General features: G+C 53.6%; 2 protein-coding genes across 2 annotated transcripts in view; both read right to left on the bottom strand.

Moving 5' to 3' along the window:
- Nucleotides 1-166: 166 nt before the first annotated feature.
- COPS6 (COP9 signalosome subunit 6) lies at nucleotides 167-14,395 on the bottom strand. Its single transcript, XM_058823001.1, is given in 11 exon segments — nucleotides 167-2,192; nucleotides 2,926-3,026; nucleotides 4,006-4,098; nucleotides 6,686-6,800; nucleotides 7,458-7,505; nucleotides 7,914-7,976; nucleotides 9,364-9,452; nucleotides 11,281-11,412; nucleotides 13,344-13,367; nucleotides 13,370-13,468; nucleotides 14,377-14,395. Coding segments are annotated over 11 exon segments (924 nt in total). The 3' UTR covers nucleotides 167-2,051.
- Nucleotides 14,396-15,297: 902 nt separating this feature from the next.
- Nucleotides 15,298-18,034, bottom strand: part of CTDNEP1 (CTD nuclear envelope phosphatase 1) — an 11,823-nt gene continuing 9,086 nt past the window's right edge. Inside the window, exons 7-8 of the mRNA XM_058823000.1 lie at nucleotides 16,610-16,694; nucleotides 15,298-15,780 (exon numbers count right to left, since the gene is read on the bottom strand). Of these exons, the coding sequence (XP_058678983.1) occupies nucleotides 15,720-15,780; nucleotides 16,610-16,694 (146 nt within the window). The 3' untranslated portion in view covers nucleotides 15,298-15,719. The remainder of the gene's footprint in view (nucleotides 15,781-16,609; nucleotides 16,695-18,034) is intronic.

Below are 18,034 nucleotides of genomic sequence, written 5' to 3'. Positions count from 1 at the left end.
AATTCCACCTTAAATTCCGTTTACTGAGCAAACCAGCCCCAAATCCTCCAAAATTGGGGTCCCCAGATGTTTTGGGGTGAATCCAACATTTTTGGGGTTCCTGGAGTGCCCTTCCCTCCCTTTTTCCTCCTCAAAAAAACCCACAAAAATTCAATTTTTTTCCATCTTAAACTCAACTTTATTGACCCAAAATCCAGGCCCCCCAAATCCTGGGAATTTTCCCCAATTTCCTGGGGATAATTTGGGGTTCCCAAACCCCAAAAAAGGCTCCAAAAACCCCCAAAATTCCTCTTTTAAACCCAATTTTATTGCCCCAAACTCTCCGAAAACTGAGAGGCACCGCCAGGCCAGGGGGGACCCCAAATTTCGGGGCAATTTTGGGGTGAATTTGGGCAGTTTTGGGGCAGTTTCTGGGGTGACTGTGGGGGATTTTTGGGGTGATTTGGGGCAGTTTTGGGGCCTTTTTTTTGGTAACTTGGGGTGGATTTTGGGGTGCTTTTGCAGTGTTTTTTGGGGAGAGTTTTTGGGGTGAATTTTGGGCATTTTTGGGATGAAGTGGGGTGACGTTTGGAGCAATTTTTGGGGTGATTTGAGGTGGGTTTTGGGGTGATTCTGAGGCAGTTTTTGGGGTGAATTTTGGGACAATTTGGGGTGATTTTTTGAGAGGTTTTTGGGGCAATTTTGGAGTGGTTTTAGGGGTGATTTGGGGCGTTTTCTGGGGTGACTTTAGGGCAGTTTTTGGGGTTATTTAGGGCGGTTTTGGGGCCTTTCTTTGGGGTGACTTGGGGCAGTTCTGGGATGAATTCCGGGGCAGATTTGGGGCAATTTTGGGGGCGCTTTTTGGGGTGATTTGGGGCGGTTTTTGAGCAGTTTTTGAGTGGTTTTTGAGCAGTTTTTGGGGTGATTCTGAGGCGCTTTTTGGGGTGATTTGGTGCCGTTTTTGGGGTAATATTTGCAGCAGTTTTTGGGGTGATTTGGTGCCGTTTTTGGGGTAATATTTGCAGCAGTTTTTGGGGCCATTTCAGGCAGTTTTTGGGGGGACCTGGGGCAGTTTTTGGTGCCGTTTTGAGCAGTTTCTGGAGCGATTTTTGAGCAGTTTTTGGGGTGTTTTTTGGGGCGATTTTTGAGCAGTTTTTTGGGGTGACTTGAGGCAGTTTTTGATGCTGCTTTTGGGGCAATTTTTGAGCAGTTTTTTTAGGCAATTTTGCAGCCATTTTGTGAGCGATTTTAGGCCATTTTTGGGTGGATTTGAGTCATTTTTGGTGCCCTTTTTGGGGCGATTTTTGAGCCGTTTTGGGGCCATTTTTTGGGTGGATTTGAGTCATTTTTGGTGCCTTTTTGGGGCAATTTTGGAGGATTTTTGGGGTGTTTTTCGGGGTGATTTTGGGGCAGTTTTGGGTCTTTTTTTTGGAGTGATCTGGGGCATTTTTTGGTGCCAATTTTGAGGCAATTTGGGGCAATTTTTGAGCTGTTTTTGGAGTGATTTTTGAGCCCTTTCTGGAGCGATTTTGGGCCATTAATTTGGGTGGATTTGAGTCATTTTTGGTGCCATTTTTTGGGCAATTTTTGAGCCGTTCTTGGGTGGATTTGAGACAGTTTTGGGGCAGTTTTTGATGCTGTTTTTGGGGCGATTTTTGAGCAGTTTTTGGGCCATTTTTTGAGTGGATTTGGGCCATTTTTGGTGCCGTTTTTGGGGTGGTTTTCGGGTGTATTTGAATCATTTTTGGTTCCATTTTTGGGGCGATTTTTGAGCAGCTTTTGGGCCATTTTTTGGGTGGATTTGGGGCAGTTTTGGTGCCGTTTTTGGGGCGATTTTTGAGCCGTTTTTGGGCCATTTTTTGGGTGGATTTGGGGCAGTTTTGGTGCCGTTTTTGGGGCAATTTTTGAGCCGTTTTTGGGCCATTTTTTGGGTGGATTTGGGCCATTTTGGGTGCCGTTTTTGGGGCAATTTTGGAGCATTTTTTGGGCCATTTTTTGGGTGTATTTGAGTCATTTTTGGTGCCGTTTTTGGGGCGATTTTTGAGCCGTTTTTGGGCCATTTTTGGGCGGGTTCAGAAGAAGAGGCCGCGCATGCGGCGCCCGATGCCCTGGCGGTCGTACAGAACGTTGAATTTGTTCACAAACTGGTTCATGGTGTTGCAGGTCTTGGTGATGGTGCCCAGGTACGCCATGAGCCCCACGTCGTTGCATTGCTGGGGGGAAAATCCGGGATTTTGGGGGAAAATCCGAAAAATCCCGGAGGTTTTGGGGCTCCCTGGGGGGGTTTGGAGATTTGGGATTTGGGGAGGATTTGGGGAGGATTTGGGGAGGATTTTAGGTTGATTTGGGGCAGATTTTTAGGCGGGTTCCAGGTGGATTTTGGGGTGGATTTGAGGTGAACTTGGGGTATATTAGGGGTGGGATTTGGGCGGATTTTAGGTGGATTTGGGGTGGGTTTGGGGCTGATTTTGGGCTGGGTTTCGGGGGGATTTTGGGGTTGGTTTGGGGTTGATTTTGGGGCAGGATTTTGTGTGGATTCGGGGTGGAATTTGGGTGGATTTTAGGTGGGTTTGGGGCGGGATTTGGGGAGGATTTTGGGTGGTTTGGGGCGGATTTTGGACAAGACTTTGTGTGGATTTGGGATGGATTTTGATGTGGTTTTTGGGGTTGATTTGGGGTGGGATTTGGGGCAGATTTTGATGTGAGTTTGGGGCAGGTTTTGGGTTGGATGTGGGGGATTTTGGGGTTGATTTTGGGTGGATCCTGAGGAGGGTTTTGAGGGGGGTTTTGGGTTGGATTTAGGGGTGGATCTGGGGATTTTGGGGTGCATTTGATGCAGGTTTTGGGTTGGATTGGGGGGATTTTGGTGCTGATTTTGGGGTGGATTTTGGGGCGGGTTTTGGGGCGCATTTTGGGGTGGATCTGGGGGATTCTGGGGCCCCTCACGTCGTAGAAGTCGGTTTTGAACTTGTCGGTGCTGAGCACGGGCAGGCAGTGGCAGAGGGCGCAGGCCTCGCGCAGGATCTCGTGGTTGAAGGGAACCTCCCCTGAAACCCCAAATGTGGGGCAAAAACCCAAAATTTGGGGTCAGAGACAACTCAAAATTAATCAGAGACCCCAAAAAACCCAAAAATCCCCCCCCAAAAATAGCTCAGAACAGCCCAAAATCTCCTCAGGACTCCCAAGGATTCCCACAAAATTTGGGGTCGAGGACCCCCCAAAAAAACCCAAAATTTGGGGGCAGGGAGCCCAAAATGGATCAAGGGCATGAGGAGCTTCCAGAATTGGGATCAGGAGCCCTAAAATGAGCCCAAACCCCCCAAAATCCATCAAAATACCCAAAAAAATTAACCAAGAATGTTCAATCCCAAAAAGTCCCAAAATTTGGGGACAGGGACCCCCAAAATCAACCCAAGACCCCCCAAATCCAACCCAGGACCCCCTGAACCTCTCCAGGTCCCTCCCAGAGACCCCAGGCCCCTTAAAAATTGTGGGAAAACCCCAAAATTTTGAGGGAAATCGCTGAAATTTGGGAAAAATCACAAATTTTGGGGAAAAACCCCTGGAATCTGTAACAAAAAAAAAAAAAAAAAAAAACAAACCCAGAAATTGGCTAAAAACTCCCTGAAAATTCAGGGAAAAATCCCCCAAAATTCTGGTGATTTGCAGAGACCCTGAACCCCCCCCCCCCCCCAGGGTTTAGGGAAAAACCCCAAAATTTGGGGGAAATCCCTGAAATTTGGAGAAAACCACAAAACTTTGAGAAAACCCCTGAAATCTGTGGGGGAGAAAAAAAAAAAACAAACCAAAAATTTGGTAAAAAACCCAGAAAATTCAGGGAAATCCCCAAAGTTCTGGTGATTTGCAGAGGCTCCGGACCCCCCCTCAGGGTTTAGGGAAAAACCCAAAAATTTGGTAAAAAACGCCAGAAAATTCAGGGAAAAGCCCCAAAGTTCAGGTGGTTTCCAGAGGCTCCGGCCCCCCGGGCTGGAAAAGCCCAAATTGGGGATTTTGCCCCGAGCTCACCGGCCTCGGCGGCCCGCACGTACTCCAGGATGAGGCGCACGCGGCTGTGCAGCATCTTGATGGCGCTGTGCTGGGCGATCAGGTGCTCCGCCACTGCGGGGCAGTTCGGGACATTTTGGGGCATTTCGGGGGCTCGGGAACGGCCAAATCCCCGAGGAAAGCGCGGCAGAATGAAAGGCCCAAAAAACCCCCAAAAAATCCGTGGAAAAACGCCAAAAATCCACCCCAAAACCCCCAAACTTCCCCCCAAAAACACCAAAAAAAATCTCCGCTAAAAAACCCAAATCCTGCCCAAGAAAACCTTCCCGAAACCCCCAAAATCCTCTGCAAAAGGGCCCCAAAATCGCTCCCCAAAAATCCACCCCAAAAAAAACCCCAAAATTACCCCCAAAAATCCACCCCAAAACCACCAAAAATTCACCCCAAAACCTCCAAAAATGCCCCCAAAAAAAACACCCCAAAAGGCCCCAAAATCCCATCTCAAAATTCCCCCAAAAAACACCAAAAAAACCCCAAATCCACCCCAAAAATCCTCCCCAACAGCCCCAAAATTCTCCTCAAAAAACCCCAAATTCCCATCTCAAAATTCCCCCAAAATCCACCCCAAAAACCCCAAAAATCCACCCCAAAAAGCCCCAAAAATCCACCCCTAAAACCCCCAATAATTCACACCAAAAAACCCCAAAAATCCACCCCAAAAATCCACCCCAAAAAACCCCAAAAATTCACCCCAAAAAACCAAAAAAATCTACCCCAAAAAACCCTAAAAGTCCACCCCAAAAACCCCAAAATTCACCCCAAAACCCCCAAAAATTCACCTCAAAAATCCACGCCAAAAACCCCAAAAAGACCCACCCCAAAAGCCCCAAAATCCCATCTCAAAATTCCCCCCAAGAACCCCCAAAAAACTCCACCAAAAAAAACCCAAACCCACCCCAAAAATCCCCCCCAAAAGGACCCCAAAATCAACCCCCAAAAACCCCAAAAATCCAAAAAAAATTATTAAAAATCCCCAAATCCACCCCAAATATCCACCCCAATAGCCCCAAAATTCTCCTCAAACAAACCCAAAATCCCATCTCAAAATTACCCCCAAAAATCCACCCCAAAACCCCCAAAATTACCCCCAAAAATCCACCCCAAAAATCCCCAAAAAATTTATTAAAAAACTCCAAACCCACCCCAAAAATTCTCCCCAAAAGGACCCAAAATCAACCCCCAAAAACCCCAAAAATCCCACCCCAAAAATGCCAAAAAAATTTATTAAAAAATCCCCAAATCCACCCCCAAAATCCACCCCAATAGCCCCAAAATTCTCCTCAAACCCCAAAATCCCACCCCAAAAATCCCCAAAAATTTTATTAAAAAAACCCAAATCCACCCCGAAAATCCACCCCAAAGCCCCAAAATTTCCCCCAAAAATCCACCCCAAAACCCCCAAAATTGCCCCAAAAAGCCCCAAAAATCCACCCCAAAAAACCCCCCAAAAAATCCCCAAAATCCAGAAAAAACCCAGATCCAACCCAAAAAATTCCCCAAAATCCCAAAAAGCCCCAAAAAATTCCCCAAAATCCCAAAAAGCCCCAAATTCCCCAAAATCCCAAAAAGCCCCAAATTCCCCACCCCATCCCCCCAGGGCTGTGCTGGGCTCTCAGGTGCTCGAGCACTTTCGGGGGGAATTTGGGCGATTTTGGGGTTTGCGGAGGCGAAAACCCCGAGGGGAGGTTTGGGGGAACCCCGGGGGTTTGGGGGGGGTTTGGGGCCCATTTTGGGGTGAATCCTCAGGGGTTTGGGGTGGATTTTGGGGCACATTTTGGGGTGAATCCTCAGGGGTTTGGGGTGGATTTTGGGGCACATTTTGGGGTGAATCCTCAGGGGTTTGGGGTGGATTTTGGGGCCCATTTTGGGGTGAATCCTCAGGGGTTTGGGGTGGATTTTGGGGCCCATTTTGGGGTGCGTCCTCGGGCTTTTGGGGTGGGTTTGGGGCACACCCCGGGGTAGATTTTGGGGTTCAAGCTGGAGGTTTTGGGGTGAATCCCAGGGGTTTTGGGGCGGGATATGGGGGAGGATTTGAGGTGGTTTTGAGATGGATTTGGGGTAGATTTGGGGCTGAATTCCATGGAATTTTGGGGTGGACTTTGGGGTAGATTTTGGGCTGAATTCCAGGGGCTTTGGGGCAGATTTTGTCGTGGATTTTGGGCTGGGTTTTTGAGGGATTTTTGGGGTGGATTTTGGGGCGAACTCTGGGGCTTTTGGGCCACATTTTGGAGTGAATTTTGGGGCAGATTTTAGGACGAATCTCGGGGGGTTTGGGGCAGGGTTTGGGGTGAATCCCAGGGATTTTGAGGCAGGTTTGGGGCTGAATTCCAGGGGCTTTGGGGCGGATTTTGGGGTGGGTTTTGAGGTATTTTTGAGACAGGTTTTGGGGCAGGTTTTTGGGGTGAATCCCAGGGATTTTGGGGCAGTTTTTGGTGTGGATTTTGGGGTGAATCCCGGTGGTTTTGGGGCAGTTTTTGGTGTGGATTTTGGGGTGAATCCCGGGGATTTCGGGGCAGTTTTTGGGGTGAATCCCGGGGTTTTTGGGGCAGTTTTTGGTGTGGATTTTGGGGTGAATCCCGGGGATTTCAGGGCAGTTTTTGGTGTGGATTTTGGTGTGAATCGTGCTGATTTCGGGGCTCACCCGTGCTGTTCTCCCCTCCCCCCGTGGCCGTCATCCTGGCCACGTGATCCACCCCGATCCTCTCGGCCTCCTCGGTGGCCAGCGTGTAGGGCAGCTCGGCAAACAGCATCGTGGCCTGGGGGCACAGAAACGGCACAAAACGGCCCCAAAACGGCCCCAAAACGGCCCCAAAAGCACCCCCAGATCCCACGGGGCCACCCCGAAAAACCCCGGGGGAAAACGGGGCTGGGAAAGGCTCAAAACGGCCCCAAAATGGGACCAAAATCGCCCAAAAAACGGCCCCAAAACGACCTCAAAAGTGTCCCAAAATGGTCCCAAAGTTGTCCTAAAATGGCCCCAAAATGGCCCCAAAATGGTCCCAGAATGGCACAAAATTGTCCCCAAATAGTCCCAAAATTGTTCCCAAAGTTGTCCCAAAATTGTCCCAAAATTGTCCCAAAGTTCTCCCAAGGTCCCACAGGGTAACCCCAAAAAATCCTGGGGGATACCGGGGCTGGGAAAGGCTCCAAATCCCCCAAATTCTCCCCAAAAATCCCCTACATTTTCCCAAAATCTCCTAAATTTTCCCCAAATCCTCTAAATTTCCTCCCAAAAGCCCCAAATTTCCCCAAATTCACCCAAATTTTCCACCCAAACCCCCCAAAAATCCCCTAAATTTCCCCAAAAATCCCCCAAATTTTCCCCAAACCCCCCCAAAATCCCCAAGATTCCCCAAATTCCCCCAAAATTCCCCCAAAATTCCCCTAAAAACCCCAAATCTCCCCAAGCTCACCTCCCCGTTGATGATGTCGATCACGGACTCGAAGACGCTCACGGGGAGCTGAGGGCGGAGAGCAAAAACTTGGGGCCCAAAATTCAGGAAAACCCCAAAAATTGAGGATTTTCCCTAAATTTGGGGGTTTTTTCCCAAAATTTGGGGGCTTTTAAACAGAATTTGGGGGTTTTTAAAGCAAAATTTGGGGGTTTTTTAACCCCAAATTTGGGGGGTTTTGTACCAAAATTTGGGGTTTTTCTCCCAAATGTGGAGGTTTTCTACCAAAATTTGAGGGTTTTTTACCAAAATTTGGGGGTTTTTAACAAAAATTGGGGGTTTTTATCCAAAAATTGGGCTTTTTTTCCCAAATTGGTTCTTTTCCCAAAATTTGGGGTTTTTTTCCCAAAATTTGAGGATTTTTACCCAAATTTGAGGGGTTTTACCCAAAAATTGGGGTTTTTGCCCCAAACTCACGTCAGTGTGCTTGGTCATGGGGTTGAGCTTCAGGAACAGGGGGCTCTCGATGATCTCACACACCTGAGGGGGAAAATTCACATTTTTGGGGTGAGAAAATAAAAAAAAAAATCCTAAAATTGTCCCAAAGTGAAGAGGGGAGTGTGGAAATATTGCAGAAAATTGAGAAAAAGTGAAATTGAGATGGAAATGGGGGGAAAATGACCAAAAGTGGAGAAAAAGTTCAATTAAACTGGGTTGAAATATCTTCAAATATCCCTAAAATATCAGAAGTTCCCCTAAAATCCTCTCAAATCACCCCAAAATTCCCCCAAATCCTTCCCAGGACCCCAAAACTCCCTCAAATTCCCCAAAACCCCTCAAACCCCCACAATTCCCCAATATCCCCCCCAAATCTGTCACAATGCCCCCCAAATTCCCCCAAATCTCCTAAACTTCCCCCCAAATCCTCCCAAGTTTCCCCAAAATCTCAAGACAGCCCCAAATTCCCCCCAAATGCCCCAAATCCTTTCCAAGACACTCCCAAATTCCCCCTAAACCCCTGCAAACCCCCTCAATTCCCAAAAACTGCCCCAAAATTCTCCACAGTCCCCCCAAAATCCTCCCAAATTCCCCAAAATCCCCTCAAAAATCGCTGAAATCCCCCCAAAACCCCCTCAAATCCCCCCAAAATTCCCCCAAGTTTTCTCCAGGATTCCCAAATCCCCCCAAAATGCCCCCCAAAATCCCCTCAAATCTCCCCCATAATTGCCTCAAATCCTCCCAAATCCCCCCCAAAATCCCCCCAAAACCTCCCACAATCCCCAAATCCCCCCAAAACCCCCACAACCCCCACAATGCCCCCAAAACCTCCCAAATTCCCCCACAATCCCCCCACAATCCCCAAATCCCCCCAAAACCTCCCACAATCCCCAAATGCACCCAAAACCTCCCAAATTCCCCTAAAATGCCCCCTAAACCTCCCACAATCCCCAAAATCCCCCCAAAATCCCCAAATCCCCAAAATGCCCCCAAAATCCCCTCGAATCTCCCCCATAATCGCCTCAAATCCTCCCAAATTCCCCCAAAATCCCCCCAAAAATCCCCTCGAATTCCCCCCCAAAATCCCCCCAAAACCTCCCACAATGCCCAAAATGCCCCCAAAAATCCCCTCAAATTCCCCCCAAAATCCCCCACAATCCCCAAAATCCCCCCAAAATCCCCAAATTCCCCCAAAATCCCCCCAAAATCCCCTCGAATTCCCCCCCAAAATGCCCCCAAAACCTCCCACAATCCCCAAATGCCCCCAAAACCTCCCACAATGCCCAAAATGCCCCCCCAAAATCCCCTCAAATTCCCCCCAAAATCCCCCACAATCCCCAAAATCCCCCCAAAATCCCCAAATTCCCCCAAAATCCCCCCAAAATCCCCTCGAATGCCCCCAAATGCCCCCAAGCCCCCCAGGCCGGACCTGTTTGTGCACGTGGATGTCGGCGGGCTCGGGGGGTCCCCCCGTGGTGTACCAGCCCAGGAACTCCAGCTCCTTGAACACCTGCTTGACTGGGGGAACCCCAAAATCCCCACGTTACAGCAGGAACCCCAAATCCCCAAAATCCCCAAAACCCAGCTCAAAATCCCCAAAATCCCCAAAATCCAGCTCAAAATCCCCAAAATCCAGCTCAAAATCCCCAAAATCCCCAAAATCCAGCTCAAAATCCCCAAAATCCAGCTCAAAATCCCCAAAATCCCCAAAATCCAGCTCAAAATCCACCCCAGGAACCCCAAAATCCCCAAAACCCAGCAACTCCAGGTCCTTGAACACCTGCTTGACTGGGGGAACCCCAAAATCCCCAACGTTACAGCAGGAACCCCAAATCCCCAAAATCCCCAAAATCCAGCTCAAAATCCACCCCAGGAACCCCAAAATCCCCAAAACCCAGCAACTCCAGGTCCTTGAACACCTGCTTGACTGGGGGAACCCGGAATTGGGGACCCCAACATTACAGCATGAACCCAAAATCCCCAAAACCCAGCTCAAAATCCACCCCAGGAACCCCAAAATCCCCAAAACCCAGCAACTCCAGGTCCTTGAACACCTGCTTGACTCGGGGGAAACCAAAACTGGGGACCCCAAAATTACCCAAAATCCATCCCAGGAACCCTAAAATTACATCAGGAACCCCAAAATCCCGCACAAAATCCACCCCAGGAACCCCAAAACCCAGCAACTCCAGGTCCTTGAACACCTGCTTGACTGGGGGGGCAAAAACCCAAAATTGGGGAGCCCCAGGAACCCCAAAATCCCCCCAGAAGTGCCAAAAATCCCCTCGAAACCACCAAAAACCCCTCCAAAATCCCCCGCAAATCACCAAAAATCCTCTCTAAATCCCCTCCAAAACTCCCCAAAATCGTCTTGAAACTCCCCAAATCCTCTCCAATACCCTCTAAACCTCCCAAAATCCCCAGAATTCTCCCCAAAATCCCCAAAATCCACTCACACTGCTCCTCCTCGGTGTAGCACTCCTCCTCCTTGTTGATGGGCAGGGCTCCCAAATGCCCCCGAAACCCCCCAAACCCCCTCTAAATCCCCCAAAACCCCTCTAAACCCCCCAAAATCCCCTCTAAACCCCCCAAAATCCCCTCTAAACCCCCCAAATTCCCAAAATCCCCAGAATTTCCCCCAAAATCCCCAATTTCCCCCTTTACACTGCTCCTCCTCGGTGTAGTAGTACTCCTTGTCGATGAGCAGGGCTCCCAAATACCCCCGAAACCCCCCAAAACCCCCTCTAAACCCCCAAACCCCCTCTAAACCCCCCAAACCCCCTCTAAACCCCCCAACATCCCCTCTAAACCCCCCAAACCCCCCTCTGAACCCCCAAACACCCCTCTACACCTCCCAAACCCCCTCTAAACCCCCCAAATCCCCTCTAAACCCCCCAAAACCCCCTCTAAACCCCCCAAACCCCCTCTAAACCCCCCAAACCCCCTCTAAACCCCCCAAATCCCCTCTGAACCCCCAAAACCCCCTCTAAACCCCCCAACATCCCCTCTGAACCCCCCAAACCCCCTCTAAACCCCCCAACATCCCCTCTGAACCCCCCAAACCCCCTCTACACCCCCCAAACCCCCTCAAATGCCCCTCAACCCCCTCTAAACCCCCCAAAACCCCCTCTAAACCCCCCAAATCCCCTCTAAACCCCCCAAAACCCCCTCTAAACCCCCCAAACCCCCTCTAAACCCCCCAAACCCCCTCTAAACCCCCCAACATCCCCTCTGAACCCCCCAAACCCCCTCTAAACCCCCCCAAAACCCCCTCTAAACCCCCCAAAACCCCCTCTAAACCCCCCAAATGTGGCAAAAGCCCCAGAACTGTCCCCAGCGCCCTCACACTGCTCCTCCTTGGTGTAGTAGTACTCCTTGTCGATGAGCAGGGTTCCCCCCGAGCCGTGGGCCAGCAGCTCGAAGGAGTTCATCACCTCGATGTTCCGGCCCTCCTGGCGCCCGATCAGCGCCCCGATCACTGAAACACCAAAACTGGGGGGTCCTCAAGGGCTTTGGGGGGTCCTGAGAGGGTTTGAGGGGTCCCAGAGGGGTTTGGGGGTGATTTGGGGGTGATTTGGGGGGGATTTGGGGGGTCCTGGAGGGGCCAGAAGTTCATCACCTCGATGTTCCGGCCCTCCTGGCGCCCCATCAGCGCCCCGACCACTGCAACGGGGGGAAAACGGAGTTTGGGGGGTCCCAGAGGGGTTTGGGGGGTCCCAGAGGGGTTTGGGGGGTCCCAGAGGGATCTGGGGGTGTTTTGGGGGGATTTGGGGGGTCCTGCAGGGGCCAGAAGGAGTTCATCACCTCGACGTTCCTGCCCTCCTGGTGCCCAATGAGCGCCCCCATCACTGCAACACTGAAACTGGGGGGTCCTTAAAGAGTTTGGGGGGTCCCAGAGGGGTTTGGGGGAGATTTGGGGGGTCCCAGGGGTGATTTGGGGGGTCCTGAAGGGGTTTTGGGGGGATTTGGGGGGTCCTGCAGGGGCCAGAAGGAGTTCATCACCTCGACGTTCCTGCCCTCCTGGTGCCCAATGAGCGCCCCCATCACTGCAACACCGAAACTGGGGGGATCCTTAAAGAGTTTGGGGGGTCCCAGAGGGGTTTGGGGGAGATTTGGGGGGTCCCAGGGGTGATTTGGGGGGTCCTGAAGGGGTTTTGGGGGGATTTGGGGGGTCCTGCAGGGGCCAGAAGGAGTTCATCACCTCGACGTTCCTGCCCTCCTGGCGCCCCATCAGCGCCCCCATCACTGCAACACCAAAACTGGGGGGTCCTCAAGGGGTTTGGGGGGTCCCAGAGGGGTTTGGGGGAGATTTTGGGGGTCCCAGGGGGGATTTGAGGAGGATTTGCTCAGTCCTGGGGGGATTTGGGGGGTCCTGGAGGGATTTTGGGGAGGTTTTGGGGAGTCCTGGGGAAGTTTAGGGGTCCTGGAGGGGTTTGAGGGGGATTTGGGGGGTCCTGAGGGGGGAAATTGGGGTCTGGGGAGGTTTGGGGGGTCCTGGAGGGGTTTGAGGGGGATTTGGGGTGGGACTTTGGGTGGGAATTGGAGCGGATTTGGCGCAGAATTCCGGATGGATTTGGGGTGAATTTAAGGTGGAATCTTTGATGGATTTCAGGTGGAATTTGTTGGGGTGGATTTGAGGGGGTTTTGGGGTGGGGATTTTGGGTGGGAACTGGGGTGGATTTGGGGTGGCATTTGGTGAGTTTTTGGGGTGGATTTAGGGTGGAATTCGGGATGGATTTGGGGCAGAGTTTGGGATGGATTTAAGATGGAATCTGGGTTGGTTTGGGAGTGGATTTGGGAGGAATTTGGGATGAATTTGAGATGGTTTGGGGTGGATTTGGGATGGAATTTTGGAATGGTTTTGGGGTGGATTTGGGGTGGGATTTGAGGTGGAGTTTGGAATCCTTTTGGCTGGACTTGAGGCAGAACTTGGGATGGATCTGGGGTGGAATTTGAGGTGTTTTGGAGAGGAATTTGGGATGGAAATTGGGCTATTTTTGGGGCAGAATTTGGGCTACTTTGGGGGCAGAATTTACAACTTTTTTGGCTGGTTTTGGGGCAGAATTTGGGATTTTTTTTGGGCTATTTTCGGGGTAGAATTTTGGATGAATTTGGGGCAGAATTTGAGCTGTTTTTTGGGCAGAATTTAAAATTTTTTGGGCTGTTTGGGGGGCAGAATTTGGGCTATTTTTGGGGTAAATTTGGGGTGCAATTTGGGCTGTTTGGGGGGCAGAATTTGGGATATTTTTGGGGCAGAATTTGGGGATTTTTGGGGCAGAATTTGGTATTTTTGGGCTGGTTTTGGAGCAGAATTTGGGTTGGTTTTGGGGCAGAATTTGGGCTATTTTTGGGGCAGAATTTGGGGATTTTTGGGGCAGAATTTGGGGATTTTCAGGACCACTGCCCCACCCTGGCCGTTGCGTCCCTCCTGGAGCGCAGGCGGATCCAGTGGTCAGAGATGTTGAGGATGACCAGGGGGTGCAGGGCCACGGACACGCTGCCGGTCACTCCTCCGGCCATCACCTGCGGCGCCCCTGCAACGGAAAATAACGGAAAATTCGGGAATTCCCGGGAAATCTGGGGAATTCCTGGGAAATCTGGGGAATTTTGGGCAGTTTGGGGGAAATTTTGAGGGGTTTTGAGGGGAATTTTAAGGGGTTTTGGGGGAAAATTCCACGGACACGCTGCCGGTCACTCCTCCGGCCATCACCTGGGGCACCCCTGCAACCGAAAATTCCGGAAAATTCGGGAATTCTGGGGGATTCTGAGGGGTTTTGGGGAATTCCGGGGAATTTTGGGGGGAATTGCCAGAGGTTTGGGGCCATTCCTGGGGCTTTTCTGGGCAATTCCGGGGATTTTGGGGCCATTCCCAGAGGTTTGGGGCCGTTCCCGGTGCCATTCTCGAGGTTTTGGGGGCAATTCCTGGGATTATTAGGGCCATTCCCAGGGTTTGGGCCCATTCCCGGGGATTTTGGGGTGATTCCCGGTAATTCTGGGGCCATTCCCGGTGATTTTGAAGCTCCATCTGAGTTTTTTCTCCTCACGATCATCTCCCCCATCCCGGTGCCGTTCCCGGGCTCTGGGGCTGTTCCGGGGATTTTGGGGCCATTTTTGGTCCTCTTGGGGCCATTCCCGGTGATTTTGGGGCTCCCCCTGAGTTTTTTCCCCTCACGATCTCCCCCATCCCGGTGCCGTTCCCGTTATTCCCGGTGCCGTTCCGTTATTCCCGGGGCCGTTGCCGGTACAGTTCTCGGTAAAGCCGGTGCCGTTCCCGGCGCTCCCGCCGTTCCCTGCCCCATCCCCCATTAACACCAAGGCCATTCCCAGTAATTCTGAGGCTCCCTCTCTGGATTTTTTCCCCTCACGATCTCCCCCATTCAGGTGCCATTGCCGGTACCGTTCCCGTTGCTCCCTCCGCCGCTCCCGGTGCCCCTCCCATTACCTGCCCCATCCACCTCCATGCCGCCGTTGTTCCCGGCGCTCGCGGTGCCGTTCCCGGCGCTCCCGGGGCCCCCCCCGCTCCCCGCTCCTCCCCCGCAGGAGCCGCCGCCTCCCGGCGCCGCCGCCGCCATCTTGGAGCCCTCACGGGGCATGCGTGGGGACCCACGGGGCGGGGCTTGACCACAACTCATTGTGATTGGACAATGCTGCCATGGGGCGGGGCTTTCTGGAGGAGCGGCTCTGACGCAAAGTTTTGATTGGGCGATGCTCAAAGGGGCAGAGCTTAAAAAGGGCGGGACGTGAGAGCGGAGCTTTGATTGGTCAGTGCTTTAAAGGGGGAACTTTGAAGGCGCGGTTTTGAAAGCGCGCATGCGTAACGGCGAAGAGAGTTCCCAGTTTCTCCTTAAATTTTCCTATTTCGTCCCAGTTCACCGCTAATGGCTCCCAGTTTCTTTCAGTCCCTCCCAGTTCATCCCAGTCCCCTCCCAGTTCCTCTCAAGGGCCCCGGCGCTGCCCCCAGCACTCCATGACGGGCGAACGGCTCCCGGTAACCGGGAAGGGCTCCCGGTAACGGGGGAGGAGCGCGAAGCGAGCGGGCCGCGCGCGATGACGTCACCCACCCACGTGCTCAACGCCGGGGGCGCGGTTTACCGAAGGGGGCGTGGTCAAAGGGAAAGGGGCGGAGCAAGCGCTGAGGCGGACGAAACCATGGTGGGATGCAAATGGGGGGGGGGACCCCGCGAAGAGACCCCCGAAATGGGGCTGGGGGGCAACAAAGACCCCAATGGGTCTGGGGGGGCACGAGAAACCCCGAAATGAGTCTGGGGGCGCCACAGGAACCACAGAGACGCCGCGAGTGGGACCAAGAGCTTTTAAAAACACGGGGGGGGGGGGGGGGGGGGGGCTCCCAAGTGTCCGTCTGTCCGGGAGAGGGGGAGGGGCGGCCCCCAAAGCCCCTCCCCCCTAAGCCCCCCCCAATTCAGGCACGTGGGGGGGGAGGACGTCGGGGAGGGGCGCCAAAACCCATCCCCCCCCCTCCCCAAAATTCAATATTCCCCCCCCCCCCCCCCACACAACCCCTCCCCCCCAGAAAATGAGGGGGGGGGCGCAGAGTCCGGCCCGGGGGTCCCATCCCGGAATTGGGGGGGGTCCCGGGATTGGGGGGGCTGGGGGGGGGTGTCCCGGGGGTCCCCTCGGTGCTGGCACTGTCCCCGTGGGGGAGGGGCCATCCCCATCCACCCCACCCCCCCCCCCCAAAAAAGGGGGGTCCGGGGGTCCCGTTTGGGGGGTCCCCGTTTGGGGGTCCCCGTGTGGGGGTCCCGGGGGTCCCGGGGGGCTCCGGGGTCACCACAGGCGGTGCTGGTGGAGGTTGCGGCTCAGCACGGAGCGAACGTCGGCCGTGAACCTGAATTTGGGGAGGGGGGAGGCAAAGCTGAGACCCCCACCCTAAATGGGAATAATGGTGGGGGGGGGGGAACCCATAATGGGTGCAGGAAGAATCCCAAAACACGGGGGAAAAAACCCAAAATCCTCCCCAGGGTACCCCAAAATCCTCCCAGATCCCACCCAAACCCAAAGAGATCCACAAGGACCACCCGAATCTTCCCCCAGACCCCCCCAGGACCCCCCAAATCCTCCCCAGTTCCCCTCCAGGACCCCCCAAATCCCCCTCAAATCCCCCCAAGACCCCCCCAAATCACCCCAGACCCCCTAAAACTCCTCCAATCTCCCCAAATCCCCTCCAGGACCCCCCAAATCACCCCCAGGACCCCCCAGATCCACCCCAGACCCCTCCAGGACCCCCTGATTTTACCCCAGATCCTTCCAGAACCCCCCCCAGGAACCCCCAAATCCCCCCCAAAACCCCTCCAGGACCCCCCAATTTACCCCCCAAACCCCTCCAGGACTCCCTAAACCCCTCCAGGACCCCCCAGTTCCACCCCAGGACCCCCCCAAATCCCTCCAGGACCCCCCAGTTCTAACCCAAACCCCTCCAGGACCCCCAAATCCCCCTCAAATCCGCTCCATGACCTCCCCAAATCCTCTCCAGGACCCCCCAAATCCCCCCAGGACCCCCCAAATCCCCCTCAAATCTGCTCCAGGACCCCCCATTTGCCCCCCCAAACCCCTCCAGGATCCCCCAAAATCCCCTCCAATCTCCCCAAACCCCCTCCAGGACCCCCCAAATCCCCTCCAGGACCCCCCAAATGCCCCCCAGATGCCCCCGTGCCCACCTGAGCGCGTCCAGCATGGGCAGCAGGTTGAGCAGCGCCGTGTCCCCGGGGTCGCTGAACCACGACTTGATGGGGATGGCGTTGTCTGGGGGGGAAATTGGGGGATTTTGGGGGGTCCTGAAGGGGATTTGGGGGATCCTGGGGGGGTCTGGATGGGATCTGGGGGGTCCTGGCTGGGATTTGGGGGTTTTTAGGGGAGGTTTTGGGGGTCCCCGGGGTCCCTGAACCACGACTTGATGGGGATGGCGTTGTCTGGGGGGGAAATTGGGGGATTTTGGGGGCTCCTGGGGGGGTCTGGATGGGATCTGGGGGGTCTGGATGGGATTTGGGGGTTTTTAGGGGAGGTTTTGGGGGTCCCCGGGGTCCCTGAACCACGACTTGATGGGGATGGCGTTGTCTGGGGGGAAATTGGGGGATTTTGGGGGATCTGGGGGGTCCTGGCTGGGATTTGGGGGTTTTTAGGGGAGGTTTTGGGGGTCCCCGGGGTCCCTGAACCACGACTTGATGGGGATGGCGTTGTCTGGGGGGGAAATTGGGGGATTTTGGGGGGTCCTGAAGGGGATTTGGGGGATCCTGAGGGGGTCTGGATGGGATCTGGGGGGTCCTGGCTGGGATTTGGGGGTTTTTAGGGGAGGTTTTGGGGGTCCCCGGGGTCCCTGAACCACGACTTGATGGGGATGGCGTTGTCTGGGGGGAAATTGGGGGATTTTGGGGGCTCCTGGGGGGGTCTGGATGGGATTTGGGGGTTTTTTAGGGGAGGTTTTGGGGGTCCAGGAGGTCCCTGAACCACAACTTGATGGGGGATGGCGTTGTCTGGGGGGGAAATTTGGGGATTTTGGGGGGTCCTGGGGGGTCCTGGCTGGGATTTGGGGGTTTTTAGGGGAGGTTTTGGGGGTCCCCGGGGTCGCTGAACCACCATTTGATGGGGATGGAGTTGTCTGGGGGGGATTTTGGGGGTCCCCAGGGGATTCTGGGGGGTCCTGGGAGGATTTTGGGGAGATTTGGGGGTTTTTTAAGGGAGGTTTTGGGGGTCCCCGGGGTCGCTGAACCACGACTTGATGGGGATGGCGTTGTCTGGGGGAGATTTTGGGATTTTTGGGGGGTCCCCAGGGCATTTTGGGGGGTCCTGGGTGGGATTTTGGGGGATTTGGGGGGTCCCCAGGGGATTTTGGGGGTGGTTGGGGGGTCCTGGAGGGGTTTGGGGACTCCTGGATGGAATTTGGGGGGTCCTGGGGGAATTTTGGTGGTCTTGGGTGAGGTTCAGGGGCATTTTTGGGGTGGTTTGTGGGGATTTTGGGGTGATTGGAGCATGGGGTTTTTGACACACTTTGGGAGTGTTTGGGGGGTATTTTTGGGGGTATTTTGGGAATAATTTTGGGGTATTTTGGGCAGGTTTGGGTACCTGGGCGGCTGCAGTAGGCGCCA

Source organism: Ammospiza caudacuta, chromosome 36, assembly GCF_027887145.1.
Source record: "Ammospiza caudacuta isolate bAmmCau1 chromosome 36, bAmmCau1.pri, whole genome shotgun sequence".
Classification (NCBI taxonomy): Eukaryota; Metazoa; Chordata; class Aves; order Passeriformes; family Passerellidae; genus Ammospiza; species Ammospiza caudacuta.
This window is presented reverse-complemented; position numbering and strand designations above follow the sequence as displayed.